Source organism: Filicampus tigris, chromosome 2 (assembly GCF_054856515.1).
Source record: "Filicampus tigris isolate MCC_2025a chromosome 2, RoL_Ftig_1.0, whole genome shotgun sequence".
Lineage (NCBI taxonomy): Eukaryota > Metazoa > Chordata > Actinopteri > Syngnathiformes > Syngnathidae > Filicampus > Filicampus tigris.
The window spans coordinates 7,051,691-7,073,300 of record NC_141218.1 but is presented as its reverse complement, the minus strand read 5'-3'; the positions used below and the strand labels follow the sequence as shown (position 1 = coordinate 7,073,300).

Below are 21,610 nucleotides of genomic sequence, written 5' to 3'. Positions count from 1 at the left end.
GGGTCTATTGGAGGTCTCACTGAAAGTAATATTTTTAAGGTGCGAGGATTTCACCCGATGCTGAGCGTTCCAAGTATATTATAGACCTATAAAGGGTGAGCCAAAAGAGTAGGATCGTCATATTTTCAAAATTCAAGATCAACACATTAATTTTCTATTTCAATTTTTATTTTTCCATTTCAAAATCTTTGACCCTAATCTAATGTAACTCCGTAAAAGTGAGTACACTTTCTGTGTTAGGGAGGATGCGGCTATGGAATATACATAAATATATACAGGGAAGGCCTACTGTTGTTATACACCATCCATCCATCCATTATCTATACCTCTTATCCCCACAAGGGTCGCGGGCATGCTGGAGCCTATCCCAGCTGTCTTCGGGCAGTAGGCGGGGGACAACCTGAATTGGTTGCCAGCCAATCGCGGGGCACACAGAGACAAACATCCGCACTCACAATCATACCTAGGGGCAATTTAGAGTGTCCAATCAACCTACCATGCATGTTTTTGGAATGTGGGAGGAAACCGGAGGAGCCGGAGAAAACCCACGCAGGCACGGGGAGAACATGCAAACTCCACAGAGGTAGGCCGGAGGCGGGATTGAACCTACCACCTCTGAACTGTGAGGTGGACGTGCTTGTTGTGTTTTCGTACATGAATATACAATAGCAACAAGGCAACTTTGGAAGATATTTATTGATATAATTCAGTAAACACAGAAGGTCTCTCAAACTATGTACAAAGCATGTTACCGTCATCAAGATGACGACTGTCCAATATGAAATAAAGTACATTTATAAGGTGCAAAAAACAAAACGACAGACAAACAAACAGACAGACAAACTTACTCCTCCCCAAACCAATCTGCTAAACTAAGCTATGCTACATATGGCAGGTTCACATTTATTGGCAGAGTAAAGCCACATCATGCTAACAGCATAAAACTTACCATACTTACTAAATATTACCGATTATTTTACAAGACATCCAAGGACCATTAGGGCCACGTTGAAGAGATAAATGAGATCATTATTTCAGGTAATATTCTCCCCAAATAATTCGACCACGGATTATTGTTAAATGAAGACTTGTTTCCAGTAAAATTGCAACTTTTTCTTGTAACTCAGTGTTTTCCCTCGTGACAACACAATTTATGCTGAAATATTCTCCACAAATAACTTTAAATTACATATTCATCTCCAAATTTTGTCTTTTACTTTGTAAATTAAGACTGTTTTCCCTTCTAAAATTAAGACTCATTTCTTGCAACGCAACAACCTCATTCATGTAAAATTGCAGCAATCTCTGAACTTTGTCTTTTTTCGTTGTGAATTGAGATGTTTTGTTTCCTTTGCGAAATTGTAAAATTAACACTTGATTCTCAAATTGCAAGTTTCATCTAGTAATTTTCCTCATGTACTATTTTCCCCAAATTACATCTTGATCCCCTAATTTTGTCTTTTTCTCTGTAAATGAGTAATTTTTTCCCCTTGTGTTTATGTAAAACCAAGACTTTTTCCCATAAAATGACTATGGTGACATAAAATCAAAAATACACAAACGTGTCATTGCATCGATAATAAAATTAAAACGGAATGTACAAGGCTCTGGGATTGGTCGAGTATTTAAAGAGGAAGTCAACGCAAACATTTTTTTTTTCAAGAATATGTTCTATGCAAGCCCGCTAGTTGAAACAGGGCATTCTGATAAATATTGCGTTTGTGGAATAAGTGTTAATCCACTCGTTTCATCTCTGGGGGCGGCCATTTTGTCTTCTATCGACTGGAAATGACATCACAACTGCTCACAACGACCAATCACGGCTCAGATTTAGAAAACAAGTCAGCCGTGATTGGTCGTTGTGATCAGTTGTTCAAAAACAAAATGGCCGCTCCCAGAGATGGCTAAAAACTAGTGCATTTTGCTGCTTAATTTATATTCCACAAACACGAAATTAATCTTAATGCCGTGTTTCAACTAGTGGGCCTGCTGGGAACATACAAAAATATGTTTGGGTTGACTTCCGCTTTAAGTGACTTTTTTCTTTTCAGACAGGTTGTAATCGTTGGTAGGGAGCGATTAAGAGCCATCAGCGTTCCAAATAGAGCAACAGTATTAACATGTTAAGGAAGGTCGCAAGAGTTTGACCCCAAATGTGGGAAACCTGCGGTGTAAAGAAATTCCTTCTCTACACATATATTTTAAATATATCAACATAAATAGAAGGAAGCTACTACCACTTTTCTTGAAACATTTACAAATAAATATCGGATTTGGATTGAATCTGCGGAGAGAGACTTTGGAGCGAAAGCACAAAAAGAAAGTCAGGCGACGCACAGAAATAGTATGTACACCAAGCATGCAGTAGAAAAGTGTCAGAAAACCAGCATTTCTTTTTTTTTTGGTTAAACAAAAAAGTGTGTCTAAGGACTGTTTCAAATAAATACATACACAATGTCTCCTAAAGAAGAGAACCTAAGGCTGAGGGGCTTTATGTTCCACTCTTCTGTTCCCATTCCTGGAAAACAAGCACACAAACATTTATTTATGGACTGTTTTAGTTTAAAAAATAGGCATTGTAACAATTGAACATACAGTATTTTGTAATCGTGGCAATTTCTTTTGTCTCTGTTACCACTGACCTTGGCCTTCCTTAGGACGTGTCCTCGGACTGGCGAAGCCTTGGGCAGGCCCTGCTGGCGGCGGAGCAGGGAGGCGCTGTTCACGGGCAGGGAGCAGGTCTCCGTGTCGCTGGTGTCGCAGCTGGAGAAGGGCGAAGACTCCTGGACCCGTCGTAACGACGCCGGCGACTACGGTGCAATATGGACAGGGAGAAACACCAGTTACGAGATGAATAAAAAACCCTAACCCTAAAAAAAAAAAAAAAAAAACTCAAACATATCGATATGAAGCTGTTGTGGAAGCAGTGGTGTAATGACCTGAACCGCCGGCGGAGCAGCTTTGGGTTCAATGGTGAGGCCCAGGGTGACCCCTCCGTTCAGGGCCTTCTTCAGGCTGTCTTTGACCTCGGTCAGCTCCAGCTCCAGGTTGACTCGCTCCTCCTCCTTCTGCCTGCACTCGTCCTCCACCTTCTTCAGCCGTTCCGACAGGGAGGCCTGTGATCGCTTGCCTGTTGGGACAAACCGGTTGAACTTTACTGTCCAACTAATCATAAAACAAAGAAAATTACACACTGCGTATTTAAAACAGCCATATAATTTTACCTTTAAATCCGCTATCTTAAAGCGGAAGTCACCCCAAACATATTTTTTTCAAGAATATGTTCCCAGCAGGCCCACTAGTTGAAACACAGCATTCTGATTAATTTTGCGTTTGTGGAATATAGCAAAATTCACCTGTTTTTAGTCATCTCTGGGGGCGGCCATTTTGTCTTCTGTCGACTGAAAATGACATCACAACTGCTCAAAACGACCACTCACGGCTGACCTGTTCTCTGAATCTGAGCCGTATTATATTCCACAAACGCAAAATTAATCAGAATGCCGTGTTTCAACTAGTGGGCCTGCTGAGAACATATTCTTGAAAAAAATATGTTTAGGTTGACTTCCGCTTTAATGCTAACGCATAATGGGCAAACAAAAAGCATCTATGTGGCGGTGATACAACGCTTGAAGCAATGATAATTTGAACACAAACGGAGTTCATATTTCTGATGGCTAGAAACCTGCCGATAGAGCGGGGACGGCAGTAGGTGAGCCGCCACATAGTGGGGCAACACTGACGTCGTACGACTGACTGTTTTTGGCACGAATGCCTGCCTCTAGCCTCCGCCTCACCTGAGGCCGCCTCAATAGCGCTGCGCAGGTCCTTGCGTTCCTTCTTTAGAGCGGTCAGATGGTTCCTGATGTCAAGTTTCTTCTTGGTCAGCTCATCGTCTTTAGTCTGCAGCCGCTTGGCGTCCGCCTCCACGCGGTTTTTCCCATATTTACATTGCTCCGCATCTGGAACACAAAACGAGCGGATCGGATTGAAATTAGTGCCAGAGACGCCGTTTGGATTTGATCCAAACTTGACATTGTAGATTTTAACCCTACATTTACATGGCAAATTCAGTTCTTTGAGTATGCAAATTAATCAATTGTCTAATCTTTTTTGTAATTCTCCATGGTACATTTCAATTATGGCCAATCTGGATAACATCCATCTTAAATTTAACATTACACACAGCAACGTCAAATCAAAAGGTTAGCTGACATCTGGATTTTGGCCTCTTTTACTGACGCTTCTCCTCCTCCCTTCAAATCAAATAATAGTTGACAGAAAAAGGATTTGATGTCTTTCATCTTTATAGACATATATTTATTTATTATTATCATTATTATTTTACATGCACCTAGGATTGAGAAGTATCATTGAGTGGCACTTACTGGAGTTATTGCGTTTCAGTGACATTGTCCCATTGATACCAGCGACTACATTCTTCTTTTGCTGACTTCTTGGATCTGCCTTCTGTTTGGATGCCAACCCATTGCTTGTGGTTCCCTTCTTTCCCTTAAACTAACAGAACACAGTAGATCTTGCAACGATTAACCGACAACTAATCGTTTATCAAATTAATCGATGAACATTTTTGATTCTTCTACATTTTGTAGGCTTTCTGATTTAAGCGCCTCAAGTGAAAGGGCAAGCTTGTTAATAAGGCAGCAGCATTTTTTTTTTTTTATTGGAATGTTAATAGCAAAAAGTGTCATGCAATGTTAGTCACCTGAGCAGCATCTTTGGTTTTACTATCAGCAGTGAGGAATTTAGAAGAGACTTTAGAAACAGGTGTCTTATAATGATTTTTAGGGACGGTCGGCTTGGCTGAGGGTACGTTTTCGTAGGAGCTCTCGTCATGCGCATCCTTCCCACCTGTGCCGGGACTGGAGTGCTGCACATTAACGCCAAGAGAGGAAGAAAATAGGATGCAAGGGGACAGAAGAGTGTTAGAAGGAGAAATGTTAGAAGATTATGAGCATCTTCGGATAGGGGCCCTCGCATCGAATGCCCATCAATGCGGGTCGCTAAATTTAGTCGCCATGCACAGACCACACAGAGACAAAAAGGCACATTTTTAGGGATTAGGTTTCTCGTGTCTAGTATACTTCAAATTTGGTAGCCACAATAGCCATTGGACAAAATCCTGACAACAAGTTTGTCAGCTTCAAACAGAAATGACGGACTTCCTGTGTCTTTTCGGGCATGACTTATTACGGCTTTGTTGTGGCTCTGCTCAAGATAGACATGCCTACCAAATTTCATGTTGCTAAGTGAAACTGGCTTTGGGGGATGATTTTTTTTTTAATAGAAATCTGGTGGGGAGCACAGCCGCCAAACCAAAATGGCTGATTGAGACATTTTTTTTTTTTCATGGGTGATGTCATGTCTGACATGCCTACCAAATTTCATGTTGCTAAGAGAAACCGGATTTGGGGCTGAATTTTCTAATGTAAGTGAATGGTCAGAATGACACTAAAATGGCCAACTTGCTTTTCGGGCATGGCGTCTTAAGACTTTTTTTGTGGGTCTACTCATGAATGACATGCCTACCAAATTTCATGTTGTGAAGTGATGACAGGATTTTGGAGACATATTTTCATGCGTTAAAATGACCGCTTCTCTTGTCTCTCTTCACCCCCAAATGGAATTACTTATTTCCATGATTTCCTATGGGAAAAGGTGAAACGTGAGCCTTACCATTCCATTGATGGGTACGTCATGGTAGTGCAGAGCCATCCCGCTGGGGCAGGCATAGCTGCCGACTGGATTGTCCAAGTACGGGTTAGGGGAGACTGCACGTTTACTAGTAAAACTGGAAGAAACATTAATTAGTCGTTTAAACAATTATGACCGATGTTGATTGGCTAGCTTGATGTCTGCTGGGGCCACACGTTGCACGTCTCTCACCAGAGGGATTGTTTGGCCAGCTGGATCACGTTGGCGGTGGTTTCCACGTCAATGTAGTCATAATGCAAGGTGGCCGGGTCTGCGGTGGAGCCCGTCTCGGCCAGTAAGACCCCCAGCCAGCGACCCATGGCTTCAGAGGAGGATGCCTGAACAGAAATAAGAATAATAAAACAAAGTCCTTTCTTTTTATCAAGAGAGAAGTCAACCCAAATGTTTTTTTTTTCAAGAATATGTTCTATGCAGGTCCACTAGTTGAAAAAAGGCATTCTGATAAATATTACGTTTGTGGAATAAGTGTTAATCCACCCGTTTTTAGCCATCTCTGGGGGCGGCCATTTTGTCACTTCAGTGGACTGAAGATGACATCAAAACTACTCAAGGCTCAGGTAACGACCAATTACAGCTCACGTGTTTTCTGAAGCTGAGCCATGATTGATGGGCCTGCATAGAGCATAATCTTGAAAAAAATATGTTTGGATTGACTTCCTCATTAACATTAATGTGCATACTGCATTTTATTGAAAAAAAAAAAAAAAAAAAAGCCCCAGATATTGATGACAGCTTCACGTACCTCCAGTACAGCCACCTCCTGACCATTGCGTAGCAAGCGGAAGGCAAAAGGGTGCTTGTGGTCCAGGCCGGGACTGACTTCGCAACCTCTGAGCGGCAGAGAAGCGATGTGGCTCTTCAGGTCATCCTGATCCTTGTGCAGCAGCAGCTGGTTGTCTTTGAGACGGCACCAGCGCTCCCGCCAGCGGTTGTTGGACAGCACGTTCAGGTAGCCTTTCAATGGCAAACAAGAGGTTAGGAATTTATTGCAACGGACTGTTTTGCATTATATAAAACCATTACTTCTCTATGAATAACGTTTTAGGAATTTGAATGCTGAAGGCTGATAAGCCCACACAAAACTGAAATGCTGCAGAATATATAAAATTTGTTGAAATGTATGTGAAACCTGAAATTGGAATGGTTTGAATCGGTCAGAAAATGTGTAAGGAGGCGGTAAATACAGTATGTCAAATATATTATACTGCTAACTGGTGGCCAAGTCATGTACAGCAGAAGGACCCACAATGATGATGCTTAATTCTTTATATTCCATTAAATATGTTATACTATGCTATACACTTTACAGATCCCTCCCCCACTAAAATTAAACTTGTATGAAGGCACCACTGTTTTTTTTCCGTGGAAATGTGGGATTTCTAGGAATGTGATGGAATAATTCCATACGTGTCTTAAATAAGTTGAACAATGTGTCGTTATTGTCCTTAATGCTTTCGAATTTAGGGAGTAAAAGTAAAAGGTTATCCGATAAATAAATACTCAAGTGTGGAACATCTACTTAAGTACCGCAACAAAGTATGTGTACGTGGTTGCTTTCCACCACCGCTATCAGTGCGTAGCTTACCACACGTGGGTACATCTTCCTCTGCTGATGAAGTCTGCTCATCCATGGACGGTTTCTTCTTGCCCAGCCCGATGATCTTGGTGATCTTCTTCCCAGCGCCTTTCCCAACAGTCGCGGTCTTGCCCTGCTCTGACTTGGAATTTTTCTTTCCTTTTCCTGGAATGCCACCACAAAAGGATCCCATTGATGGATTCGCACGAAACCCTTGCATAGAAAAAAAAACCCTCTCCATATTGATACGTACCGTGGTCCTTGTCGACGTGGCCATTCTCGTGTGTTGCTTCGCCATCTGAGCTTGGTCTGTCACATGAGGATTTCTACAAATAGTGGACAAAAAAAATGTTAAAAGGGGGAATCAACCCAAACACATTTTTTTTTCAAGAATATTTTCCCAGCAGGCCCATTAGTTCAAACATGGCATTCTGATTAATATTGTGTTTGTGGAATATAAGTTAAGCAGCAAAATCCACCCGTTTTTATCCATCTCAGGGGGCGGCCATTTTGTCACTTCTGTCAACTGAAAATGACATCACAACTGCTCAGGGATCAGGTAACGACCAATCACGGCTCAGCTTCAGAAAACAGGTCAGCTGTATTTGGTAAGTTAAGCAGCAAAATTCCCCCCGTTTTTATCCATCTCATAGGGCGGCCATTTTGTCACTTCTGTCATCTGAAAATGACATCACAACTGCTCACAACGACCAATCACGGCTGACTTGTTTCTTGAATCTGAACTGGTCGTTGTGAGCAGTTGTGATGTCATTTTCAGTTGACAGAAGTGACAAAATGGCCACCTACAGAGATGGCTAAAAACGGGTGAATTAACTCTTATTGCACAAATGCAATATTTCTCAGAATGCCTCCTTTCAACTAGTGGGTTTGCATAGAAAATATTCTTGAAAAAAATGTTTGGGTTGACTTCCACTTTAAAAAAGTAAAAACCTATAAAATGTGGAAAGAATCACTGCCTGAGTACAGTTTAGTATTTAACTCTAAAATGTCAACATATTAATAAACATCTGCTGATCATACAATTGGTGTTGTTGTTTTTTGATTTAAAAAAAAAAAAGGTTTTACCTTTTCCAGTTCAGGTTTGTGGACTGGGGACCCGGAGCGATCCAATTCAAAAGTCCCATTACCGCACACCTCTCTCATGACCTAGAAACATGTAATTCAGTAACACAGCATTAGCCACAAGGGACTGTCATCGTCATTAAAAGAAGTGGAAAATCTACACACATTCTGCGGATTGAGGACGGACGGGTTTATATGGTGCTGAGCCGCGCTTGGCTAGCGGAAAGTTAGGCCATAAAACATGGCTGGATTAGGAATCCTGAAATATTTCCACAGACTTAAGATGCTCATTCATTAAGATTACATAAGTATACAGGGCAGGGTCCACGAAGATCTGCTCGCAAACGTACAACTATTCAAGGAAAATGAAGAGTCCAAAAGAGATTTTACACATTTCTGACCACGAGTCAATTGAGTTCATTTTGCAGATATCTGTACTTTATTTGCGTATCTATTTTTTGACTTTTTACTTTAACTGCCAACATTTGAAAACAGATATGTATTTTCTATTGCTTACTTTTTCAAAATAGGCAAACTAATTCATTTTGAACACAGCACCCTGCAAATGACCAAAACAATCCTAAAATGGCCGCTACGAAACAAAATGTCTGACTTAAAGCATCTTTTCAGGCATTCTTTTGTGGATGTCCTCATGTTAGGCATGCCTACCAAATTTCAAGTTGCTATGTGAAACCGCTGCTACACACATTAAGTGGCCCAGACTTTCACAATGGCTCAGGAATCTTGGTGCAATCGTGCCAAGTAAGGGTTAATGAGATTTGCAGGGCTGCATGGGGCGCCAGTGTTCATTACAGTGACCCTCGTGCACAGCAGACCTGGATCTGCCACTGAGGCTGGGTGATGCACGCAGCACGTCCACCCTCATCTTCCTGTGGTGTTAGCCAGAGCGCACTCAACTCACTGCTCTTGGCTTAGGGAGAGCATACGGCAATTATGTTTGCAGGGGGAAATGACAGGCTGTGGCTCCATGGCTTTGGCAGAGGGAGGCCAGTGAGTACGACAGACACATGTACACTGGAACCTCTGAAGTCGAGACGCGTAAAACTGGTCGCATTTGGGCTTCACAAAAATATTTTGCAATCAATAACTATGTTGTGATATTTTTTTTAAAAGCGCACACCTACATGTGAACTGGTACAGAAAATAAACGATTACATAGATGGGAAAAAAATTGGCTTCCGACTCTGCTTGGACTTAGACTATTTGTTTTTACCCAAGTTTCCCATCTATTGTTTATCGCCTAAGAAACGGGTGTCCGTCATAGGCGGATAAGTGGACCGGTCCGTCACATAGGCGGAATGCCCAACTCAAATAATAACAATAATACAGTATAATATGGACTAATATAGTACATATATTTTGTAATATTTGTGAATTAAGGGATTAGTTCACAGAAAGAATTTTTTTCCCGAAATGTCATAGCTATAAATTACAATGCATGGTTAAATCCATTTTCCGTAAGCTTTTATAGATAAAACTTAAAGCCGAAGTCAACTCAAACATATTTTTTTCAAGAATATGTTCTATGCAAGCCCACTAGTTGAAACAAGGCATTCTGATAAATATTGCATTTGTGGAATAAGTGTTAATCCACTCGTTTTTAGCCATCTCTAGGGGCGGCCATTTTGTCTTCTGTCGACTGAAAATGACATCACAACTGCTCACAACGACCAATTACGGCTCAGACTCAGAAAACAAGTCAGATGTGATTGGTCGTTGCGAGCAGTTGTGATATCATTTTCAGTCGACAGAAGACAAAATGGCCGCCCCCAGAGATGGCTAAAAACGAGTACATTTTGCTGCTTAATTTATATTCCACAAACGCAAAATTTCATCAAAATGCCGTGTTTCAACTAGTGGGCCTGCTGGGAACATATTCTTGAAAAAAATATGTTTGGGTTGACCTCCGCTTTAAAAGCAAAAAATGAAAATATTTTAAAAACCTGACGTGCTAGAAAAAAAAGCAAAGACCATTTTGAAATTAGCGTCAAAAATACATTTAGGGACACATAAAGCCATCACTGATTGAAATTTGAAATTTTCTGTTGACCAGTGTTAATCTTACTTTAATAGCCAAAATATTTGACTTTATGATGGAAAAATATTATTTTAGTCTGGTAAGATGACTTTCCAGAAACTGCTCAACTGGTAACCTGGAACAGTGCTCTGTAGCACTGACATCAGCCACCCATTGTCTAGCCATCACTACACATTGAACACTTTACTCTTTCCCCCTCCCACCCCCAAGAGCAAAAACCTTGTAAATATCATGCGCAATGCAAAAAAACCTGCTGCATCCACACCTGACATTGCACTCGTTCAAACCGTGTTCAAGTATTTCCCTTAACTTTTTTTTTTTCGTATTTATTTTTACTTATTTTGTTGTTCTATTTTAGTTTTCACAAGTCTTTCGACTTACTGGGCTTTCCTGGCAGCTCGGGTATCGTATTTCGTGTCATATCAGGTGGAAATTTTTGTTGGTATGGCAAAAAAAAAATCCTTGAATTCCGGACTCTGATACCCCAGAATGAATAAAGAGTGCTATTGGCGTAATATTATGAGAATTATTTAATTCACTTTTTAAAATATTGCTTCATGGCCCTAAAACTTTGACTAAATATAGCAAATGTATTTTTGTTGAAAAAATGTGACGTTATTTTCATAAGATTACAACTTTTTTTTTTTTTTTTAATCCCCAAAAAGATGATAATATAGAGTAATTGTTCCTTCTCTTTTGTACACTGCATATTGTTACCTTGAGCCACTCCTCGGCCTGTTCCTTGCTCTGCACGGCGAGCACCAGGGCATCCGCCCCCTGATGGACGATCTTCAGTTCGTGCCGTTTCTTCTTGCCGTCTTTGGGGATGTGGGTGATGCTGCAACCTGACAGGCTCAGCTCCATTTGGGGGGTGTGATCTTTGGATGATTTGTAACACTATGGAGCAAAAACGCAACACAGCATTGATGTTCCACTTTCGGAAAATGACATTTAAAGGACATTAAATATGCCCCTCTTTCTACAAAACATAATCCATTTGTTTTCAAATTTGTTCCCTTGCTGTAGAGGTTTTACTTTAGTTTTATGATAAAGCAGAGATTTTGGAAGAACGAAGAAGAAGCAGTCCTCACCAGAAGTTTGTTATCTTTAATGACACAGAGAAGCTTGGACCATTGGCCGAAGCGTTTCTTGCGCAGCAGGAAAGCGCAGATGCGGGCGTCCTTGACCAAATCCATGGAAGCCTCTTCGGAGGGCCACTGGTGGCGCGTCTTCTGACCCTTGTCGTCCTCTTCTTCCTCGTCGTATGACTCGTAGGAGCTGCTCATAGCGTCCGAATCATAGTCTGCGAGCGGAAGCAGTCAGACAGAAATAAAAAAAAAAAAAAAAAAAACGATGGATCAACGAAGCGTCTGTTGTGAAAGTGCACATCACTCACTCGATGTGATGTATTCCGGAGCTTTGCCGGGGCTTAAAGGCACTGCTTCCTCGTAGTAACCTTCTGGCAGAGAGGAGCTGGGTAGAGGAGGAGGCCCGTTATTTGGAGCCTGTGAGGAGAACAGAACATTGGAAAAATTAGCAGCAACATTCCCAAATAAGCATGAATTGGACAAAGAACATCGGAATGGCATTTGTTGAGAACCTGATCAGGAATCTGCGATGAATGATTTGATACAACTCAACAAATAAAAAAAAATAAAAAAAATAAAAAAAAGAGAGAAATGAGATGCAGTATAGGATCTGTTGAAGGAATGTTTGCAAGGGGGAAAAGACAATAATTACACGGTACTGCACGGCAGATGAAAACAAAGAAAAGGCCAAGGACAACTTTGGGTTTGAGAGATATATAATTACGCCTCGCAACAATGAATGGAATTGAGTTAGAGTTGTAAAACATAGAGTCAAAGTTGAAAATTGAACAGAAAATACCAGCTAGTTTGGATGATGACATTCATGTATTTTAGTGGTAAGATGTTCATTAGACAGGAGAACATATGATTTGAATAGCATTAAATAGGAGGGCTGGACAATTAAACGAAATTTAAATTGTGATTTCAATTTTAGCTTCTCTCAATCTTTAAAACGTAATAATCTAAGAAAAAAGATGAATGTGCAGAATAGCACAGTGAATTTACAAGTTCCAGAGGTGAAAATAACCTGAATGCACCATGTGGCTAGCGTGATTCTGCGTCCTTTAATGATACCCCAGTTGGAATTTAATTTAGTGTAAAACTAAACATACAACAAAAGAATTACACACATTGTATATTTAAATACAAAACATACTTCATTTTTAAAACATTGCTAGCGTTAACGCTAAAGTCAAAGGAGGATCCCGTTCAAATGCTAACGGTAAATTAGCACCGACTTCGGGAGCGATATTCTGTCAAATAATGACTATTCACACACAAACGCTGTGGAAACACATACACACAAGTATGATAACACTATTCAAAAGCACAAATTCTTCCCAATCTGTGAAAAACAAATTATATCAACAGGGTTCAATCGCAACTTCAGCCGGTATTTGTTTTTTCTAATTGCTATTATTGTTGTATGCTCTTATTGACCTTCTTCCTCATTTGTTTTCGAATTTTCCTTTCAAGTTATATTTAAAGATGCATTTTCAAGGATTCAAGGAATTTTCCTTTCCTCAAAATTCAAGGATACACAGACCCAAAAATCGTTTTATTGCTGTACCAACCAACACACATTTCCACATGACATGGCACGAAATACAATCCTCGAGATCCCAGGCGAGCCCAGAAAATGCCAAGACTTGTGAAAATAACATAAGATAAAATGATCAAGAGATAAGGGTCATGCTTACTCAAGGCCTCAATGCAGGGCATGCAGCAGAATGAAAATGCAAGCGGCTTGAATTTCACATATTTACAAGGTCATTTTGTAAAAGAATAGAGTGTTCACTGTGCAGGAATGAATAGGCATGAGGCTATGAAAATAGTTATGGGTAGTTGAGTTTTTGTAGTTGAATAAATACTAAGTTACTATTAAATAGCATACCATGTTTACAAATAAGGCATACTGTGCTCAAGCCCACCTCTCCCAACGGCGCCGGAGCCACGGAAGTAGAACCGTGTCGACATGTCGGTGACCTACATACACCGAGCAAAACAAAAGCCAACAAAAATGATGTATGCTTTGGAATTTTTGCGCTCGCGTGACGCAACGCCCTGTGTGTTGACTTGCCAAGCCGAGGGAGGGTCCACCCCAAGGGGGTTAGCAAGAGGGGGACGAGGAGGGGGGGGGGGGGGGGGCGGCATCGCTCTCCAACATCAACACATATGGAAATCATTTGTGCGCCCTCGAAAGGAGCGGTGCACAAAATGTGGAGCGTGACGTAAGTGGAAGTAGGTGTGAAGGACTGCCAAACATTTTCCTGGACAGTTGGCCATTCCCGAAGAGTTGAAAAATATGAGGAGGCCTTGTGATTGGCTGGCGACTCACCTGTGATCCTTGGTAGGCCCACAAGTGATCCTGCCTTTGACCGTCTGAACTGTAATTGCAAACTGGCCATGGCAATAATTGCCTGGTAAACGCAGGCCGCCACTCGACAGGAGCTGACTGTCCCTGGAGTGGCTGCGATTCATCCAAATGGCCAGCGCGGACTGCAGCATGGAAAGCGCATTGTCGGGAGCTCGGAAAAGCCGCAGGCTGGAAGTCTCGCCGAAGCGCGCCGGTTTGGCCGGGCTGGCGCGGGTCACAGACAGACTGTGGTCAAGGCTGTCTCTTCCTCCCCCGTGCTGACCCGCTCTCACACAGTTCACTTCTTGCGCTCACAGATAACGACATGTTAGCCACGCACCCAGTCGTAGTCTGTTTAAGCGACAACTTTATTCGAACTTGAGCTCAGATTTATTTTCCCACGGATCGATCGGCAACACTGATGACATTTTTCTTTGCAGCAGTGCAATTTCTTTCTCTAATCTTCATAACATACAACTGTCTGCTAACTTCTTTCTCATGAAACAGCAATTGGGGTAATAGTTTGCACTTTACTTTTTACAAAATTACATCTATTTTTCTCGTATAAAAGACAACTTTACTTCTGTCTCAGTGGCTTTACTCTGGGACCTTTTTCATATTATGTTACATGACATATTTACTTTTTTTTTCTTGTAGTAATCACGTATTTATTCTTGTAAAATTAAAACAATTCCCTCTTAAAATTACAACCGTACTCTTTTAAATTCCGGCTAAGCAGTAACATTACGTCTTATTACGTAACACAGTGATTTCATTCTTGTAATGTTTTTCAACTTTTTTCTTGGAATGAAAAGAATTTCTTCTGTAATATGTGCAAATATTTCAAGTTAATCAAAGCTATTTACCGGTACTGCCAATGTTGTGAACTTCACTCTTGTAAAATCCCAAACAATCTGGTAACTTTACAGCTATTATCAGCTATTGCAGTGGTGTCCAAACTACGGCCTGGGGGGAATTTGCGGCCCGCCATCCATTTTTTCAGTGGCCCGCGACACATCTTTTCTTGCGATGTTTTTACCACTGCAGTGTTATATCTCTTTTTCCTTGTAATTACAATTTTATTTTGTATAAAAACACCAAAAGACAAAAATCTGGGGTCCAGTCTTACCAGCCAGGGGTGAGGGATTTCAGGCAGCGGCATCTGAGGCGGCGCGGGTAGTCCACTGTGGATCTCTGCTTTACATAATGGCTCTGTGGAAAAGTGACGAAATGTACCACAAACTTTTTTCAAATAATACGGAAATAGCTATTCCTGTCATCCACTTCAACAAATAGGCACCTCCACTTGCACAAAAAAAAGAAACAAAACAAAACAGGTAGTAACTGGAATTATCTCAAGATATGGTTCACACACTGACACTAAAGAGTTAACCCATGTGAACTTGGTTGCTAATCAAAACAGCAGCACTCACAGAGGCACACAAACAGTCGGAAAATCACCAAACATCAAATTTTTGGGGTCATACTGTATCGAGCGTATGCCGAAAAATTGAATGTTACCTTTTTCCGACAGGACTCTGTTGAGGATGTTGGAGAGGTGTGTTTTCTTCTCACGGATTCCGGCACTTAGATATTCCCGGTCCAGCAGGTCTAGGAACAGCCGGAGCTCGTACACCAGCTCCTCCATTGCTGCACATCCAGCCATACAATGTGATCAGTCGCACATTTACTAAAGTAATAATAAGTGGATTTTTGCAAAGAACATTTTTAAGTGGATTTTTGCAAAGAACATTTTTCACGTTTCTCTCCTAATATCATGACTTTTTTCTCGTAATCTTATAATCTAGCAATTTTTCTCCAAGTAATTTTACACATTTTCTTTTAAGTGCAGACCTAATAGCACCTGTACATAGACTATTTATGACACAGAATTACTTTTTTTGTTCTTTTTAGTGTGGCCCTAATACACTTTCATAGTCAAATTACGACTTTTTCGTCATAATATTCCAACTTTATTTTTGGAGCATCCCAATTTTTTCTCTCTCGCCATTTTACCTTATTCTAACAATTTTTTCGACTTTTGCTCTTGTTATTATAAAAAATACTTTTTCATCGATGACCCTTAACTATGACAATTTTTTCGGACACCTAGACAACTTACGAAAATTAAAAAAAAAAAAGGGATGGATGAGTACCGACACTAAGTGTGGCCTTAATTTAAGGTATCTTGGAGAATGTTAATACCAACCACGGATACTCAAGGCAAAAAAAAAAAAAATCCTCTGCAGTAGTTGGCGCTATACTACGGCAGTTTGACACATCAGTGAATCATCATCTTCATCAGAATGAAAGGTCTTTGTTCACATTTTTTTGTCATTGCATTAAATGAATTTTTATATATCAAAAGTACTAGCGGTGTCAGTACTCTGTATTGGTGAGTACTCAAAGTGTGAATATAGTACTCGTATTCGTCTGAAAAAAGAGGTATCGGAAATCACAAAAAAACGTTTGTTTTTGTTAGCAATATTCTCATAACTTCACAACATTACGTTAAATTTCATTTAGAGACCGTGTAACACAAGACATTTCATCTTTGTAAGGAATACTTCTTCATCGTCAAAACTATGGCCTCTTATCTGACTTTTTTCCCTTAAAGTTTTTTTCTACTCAAAGTATTACAATGCCATTCTTGTAACAGTACAACTTTTTTCTCATAGCCATGAAAGCATTTTTCTCCTCGAGTCTTACTCGGCACAACGCCGAACGGGGGAGAACGTTAGGGACAAATCACAGGACAGTCTCGGTGGTATTAGTTTCTGGCGAAAGACGAGCAATCTCTGATCTATAATTACAACGCTGCGGCGCTCACGTCATTCCGTCGAAAGCCCGGTTGAAACATCACAGGGCCGGCGTGATTGCTATCAAACAGGTGGTGGAACCTACAAGCAGATGTTTTCCAACCCGAAAGTATACATCTGCCAAACCTCTGTGTGGAGCTGAAGGGATCAGGGCTAAGTCAGTTTGGAGAGAGTGAAGATGCACCCTCTGGTATTTCTTTCCCAACGATAATTAGAGGGTGCTTGGACGCTAACCACAAGCCTCCAAACTGCGAACAGCCTGGGATGAATGATGTGAGTGTTACATAGCGAGCAACATTCATATAACCAGTGGTGGGAAGTAACCAAGTACAAATTCTGACTGTAGTTGACTAGATTTTTCAGGTATCTGTACCGGATTTTACCGGCTGACCTGTTTTCTGAATATGAGTCGTGATTGGTCGTGGTGAGCAGTTGTGATGTCATTTTCAGTCGACAGAAGACAAAATGGCCGCCCACAGAGATGGCTAAAAAGGAGTGCATTTTGCTGCTTAACTTATATCCCACAAACGCAAAATTAATCAGAATGCCGTGTTTCAACTAGTGGGCCTGCTGGGAACATATTCTTGAAAAAAAATATGTTTGGGTTGACTTCCGCTTTAAAGCGAATAAAATCTGATATTAAGTAAATCCTCTTCAGCAGTAGTTGGCGCTATACTACGGCAGTTTGACACATCGGCAAAGTATCATTTGCTTCAGAAAGAAAGGTCTTTGTTCACATTTTTCATCATTGTGTTAAATGGAATTTGATATATCAAAAGTACTAGCAGTATCGATACTCGGTTTCAGTGGGTACTCAAAGAGTGAATACTTGTACTAATATCGGTCTGAAAAAAAGTTGTATTGAACATCCCTACTTTCTAGTCTTTACTTACTATTTTTGACCTATGCTGATGACAATGATGTAATAACGATGTAACTAGAGAGAGGGAACGTCAACTGCAGTTAACTGATTGAAGTCTTGGGGTACAAAAGTTGTATTTAAGAGAATAAATAATTTTACAGGAATAAAAAGCAGAAATCAAAGGGGAAACTTTGTAAACTTAGACGAATAAGGCCATAATACTGTGGGAATACATTTGTAAGGTTAAGTAAAAATATATATATATTTACAAGATTTAGAAGGATTTTTATTAATATGTATTTTACTTTCATAAAAAAACACACTTCGATTTTTTTTAAACAATCGAGTTTGCATTGGTTCCTACCTGTGAAATGGCTTTAAAAATGTATTTAAGGAGAAAATTCATATTTGTATAAAGAATGACTTCATTCTCATAGAGAAGAAGTTTTTTGATTTGTCTTCTTTGTTACTGCTGTGTGACAGTTTGACTATGGAATTGAGCTTAGTGTTTCCTACTGGTGAAATGGCTAAAAAAAGTTGTGTTCATTAGAAAAAAAATACATTTATTCCTAGACTGACCTTGTTTCTTTAGAAGTTTTGATTGTTTGAAACTGTTCGTAAAATTTGTGGGACCGTTTGACGGTAGAGTCGAGTTTGCATTATTACCTATTTGTGAAAGAGGCCCACAAATTGTGAGCAGTGTGAATAGTGACATATTTACAGGCACTCTGCTGACCCCCACCGCCCCCCGCAATTACATTGGAAGTAGCCTGGAGGTGTGAAAGCAGACGTAAAAAAAGGTATGTGAATGGAGGTGGGTGGGTTCATTATGGGCATGGGGGTTCTTATGACCCATATAGGTCATACTCTTCTGAACACAAAGACTGTTCTTAATTAGTAGTAGATCCATCTAGCAAGAACAAACCCATTTAGGCGACAGATAACTCGAAACACGAAGAAAAACTGGTGAGTGCTAATGCAGATGGAAGTCGTTTTGGACATAAAAGAGGGGAAAATGTCGCCGTCACGTCCGAAAAAAAAAAAAAGAAGAAAAAAAGCATCCAAGTTGAGCCCACTCACGAACTCAGTCAGAAACTCACCCCCGCTGGATGTAAAAAGCACAGGCTCGCTCCTCATCATGTAACCCGCCAAACGACGGTCCATACACGGTTAGACGTCCACGCTGTTACTTTTCACCGTGGTTGCAGGCGTTTTCTCCCCTCGATTTTTCCTCCTCCTTCTCCCTTTTCCTTTTCACTTTCCCCCACCGTTTTCTTTCCTCGCCGCCCTCGACGCGACGCCTTCACGGACACTCGTACTTAACAGCTTTGTTTTGCGGTTTAAAAAAAAAAAAAAACTACCACGTGTAACCATAAATGCTATAGGAATTTAAAAAGTTCCTGTCTTTTCACAGTCCAGCCATTCAATGCAGGAACTTATTTATCTTTTTTTTCAAAATTTTAAAACCTTGTTTAAAAAACGAATAAAATATACGATAAATACAATATAATAAAAATATAAACACGAATGTAACGATAAAAAACATGTAAGAGGAAAAAACAAAATCCTATTCTTAGCCCAAAAAGTTGTAATGTTATGAGACAAACTCTGAAACTGAAAGTCGTAATATTTACAAAAGACTTTTGTCGATCTAAAAAAGTCAAAATCTTACGAAAATAAAGAGTAAGAGTATAAGAATCAAGTTTTATGCAAGGATGATCATAATAAAAGACAAAAAAACTTGTAATCTTCGAAAAATCTCATATTACATGAAAAGAAATCGTAATACAGTGAGAAAAAAGTCATCACAATACATGAAAAAACTCAGAATCTTACTAGAAAGTCGTAATAAAACAGTTACTGTATGTTACGAGAATAATGTAAGAACAATGTGAGACTAAAGTCAAAATGTTCACCAAAAAACTAATTACGGTATGAGGAAATAAGTCACAATCTTACTAGAAAAGTCCCAAGAAAAAATACATATTTTTTACAGGAAAAAAAAGTTGTCTATTTTTTTATTTTTATTTTTTACATAAAATAAGTTAAAATGAAAAAACATCGTAAAGGTACGAGAGAAAAGTTTAATGCCAGGAGCATAACGTTGTACTATCGAGTGAGAAAACAACATTTTACAAGAATGAACATAATATTAAAAAAAAAAAGACATAAATTTATCCCAAAAAAATAAAGAAAGAAAACTCTTTGTTGAGCGATTTCGGCTGGGCAAATTTCATTATGTAGACAAGCAAGCCTTGTCCTCACAGCGCAGCTCGCTATGCTTGGAATGACTGATTTCATGTGACTGTGGGAAAAGTCACAAACTTATAAAGTCGCAATATTAACTATTAATTAGTCGTACAAAAAAAATATTATGAGAAAGAAAGTCATCATAGACAAGAAATAAAGAAAAAAGAAAGAAAAAAAGTGATCATACTAGAAATAGTCGCAGTGATGAGAAAAAATCGTAATTTGCAAGAATAAAATCGTCATAACAAAAGAAAAAAGTTGTAATCTCGAAAAAGTCCGAAACCTGTGAGAATAAAGTTGTGCTGCCATGAGAATACATTTGTAATTACACGAGAGAAAAGTTGTAATGTCACAGGATTAATTTGTAGTATTATAACAAAAATATCGTGATCCAATTAGAAAGTGTCGTAAACCCGTAAGAATAAAGTGATAGCAATAAACTGAAAAGTCATAATGTTATGAGAAAAAAATTCTAATATTACAAAAAATAGTAAAATTATTATGCAAAAAAGTTGCAGTCTTGGTGGGAAAATGTCATAAACTCGTGAGAAAAAGTCGGAATGTCACAAGAATGAAGTTTGAATACTAAGAGAAAAAGAAAAGGCTGGGGAAAAAAGTCTTAACATCGAGCAAAAATAAAGCCCTACTAATATGAGAATAAATTCATTATCTTACTTGAAAAAGTCGTAAGATCATGAGAATAAAGACGGAAATGTCTCAAAACTAATATACTGCTAACATTACGAGAACAAATGTGTAAATATCACGGGAATAGTCATAATAATTGTGATGTGAAAAAATAGTTAATATGTGGTATTTTTACCCCCCAAAAATCAAAATCAAGTAATATTAAGAGAAAAAACACTCCCAGGGAATTCGAACATACTGAAATATTACTTGTTCATGCACACACACACACACACACACACACACACACACACACACACACACACACACACACACACACACACACACACACACACACACACACACACACACACACACACACACACACACGCATATATCACATCACATCTTTATTTAATACATATACACACACACACACGTAAACAAATATACATGAAAAACAAAGAGCAGCACATATGTGATTTAATTTTATTTAAAAGGAACATGCATGAGCCCATTTTTGCCAAGACATGGTGTGTCTGTTTGACTATAAATAAAACTAGCTTCCATCTCTCAATGACAGGACAATACAATACTACGCCCCCCACCCATCCAGCCAGCCCTCCTTCCCTCTCCAGCCACATGCTCCCCAAAGTAACAATTCATCCAAACAAATACGACAAAGGATACAAAAACATTAAGAAGAAGCGTAAAAGAGTGAATGTAAGCGTGAAATTAATGAAAACGTCGCTCACCTTGCTCCTTTTTCAGGTTGCTTATTGTTCGCAGAGCTGTGACAATCAGAGGCTGGGCCGGAAGTGACGCCTCAGTCTACAGCCAATCAGCGCTAACGGGGCGAGCCTTATTTGTTGACAGCACGTTAGGATAAAAAAAAAAAAGGAATTCAAGAAAAATAAAGGGAAATATAAATTAATATTAAAATATATTGCTAAAATCAACAAGTATTTTATATCTATTACAAATATATTTTTTTAAAAGTATGATTGCCATTGGTATTCATTCTTGTTCAATACTAGAAATATTATTTTTAATATGTAGATAAAGAAATGTTTAAACATTAAAATAGGTATTTATATTTATTTTAAAGTAATATAAGTCAAATAAAATATACATACTTTCAAAACCCAATTTAA

The 21,610-nt window shown here is 39.4% G+C and overlaps 1 protein-coding gene across 3 annotated transcripts; it reads right to left on the bottom strand.

Annotated features, from left to right (window-relative positions):
- Positions 1-677: 677 nt before the first annotated feature.
- afap1 (actin filament associated protein 1) lies at positions 678-21,520 on the bottom strand. 3 transcript variants are annotated; one of them, XM_086056491.1, is made up of 18 exons: positions 21,212-21,520; positions 15,420-15,548; positions 15,028-15,110; positions 11,851-11,959; positions 11,546-11,757; positions 11,172-11,351; positions 8,399-8,479; positions 7,566-7,638; positions 7,322-7,477; positions 6,479-6,690; positions 5,908-6,053; positions 5,698-5,812; positions 4,727-4,891; positions 4,389-4,518; positions 3,798-3,962; positions 2,940-3,130; positions 2,643-2,810; positions 678-2,518 (listed from the first exon to the last, which is right to left on the bottom strand). In XM_086056491.1, the coding sequence occupies exons 2-18, from the start codon at positions 15,544-15,546 to the stop codon at positions 2,492-2,494; spliced, it is 2,340 nt and encodes a 779-aa protein (XP_085912617.1). In that variant the 5' UTR covers positions 15,547-15,548; positions 21,212-21,520; the 3' UTR covers positions 678-2,491. The 3 variants fall into 3 exon arrangements, with proteins under 3 accessions (XP_085912617.1, XP_085912610.1, XP_085912627.1); XM_086056484.1 differs by lacking the exon at positions 21,212-21,520 and adding an exon at positions 18,680-18,892; XM_086056501.1 differs by lacking the exons at positions 4,727-4,891; positions 21,212-21,520 and adding an exon at positions 18,680-18,885.
- Positions 21,521-21,610: the final 90 nt, after the last annotated feature.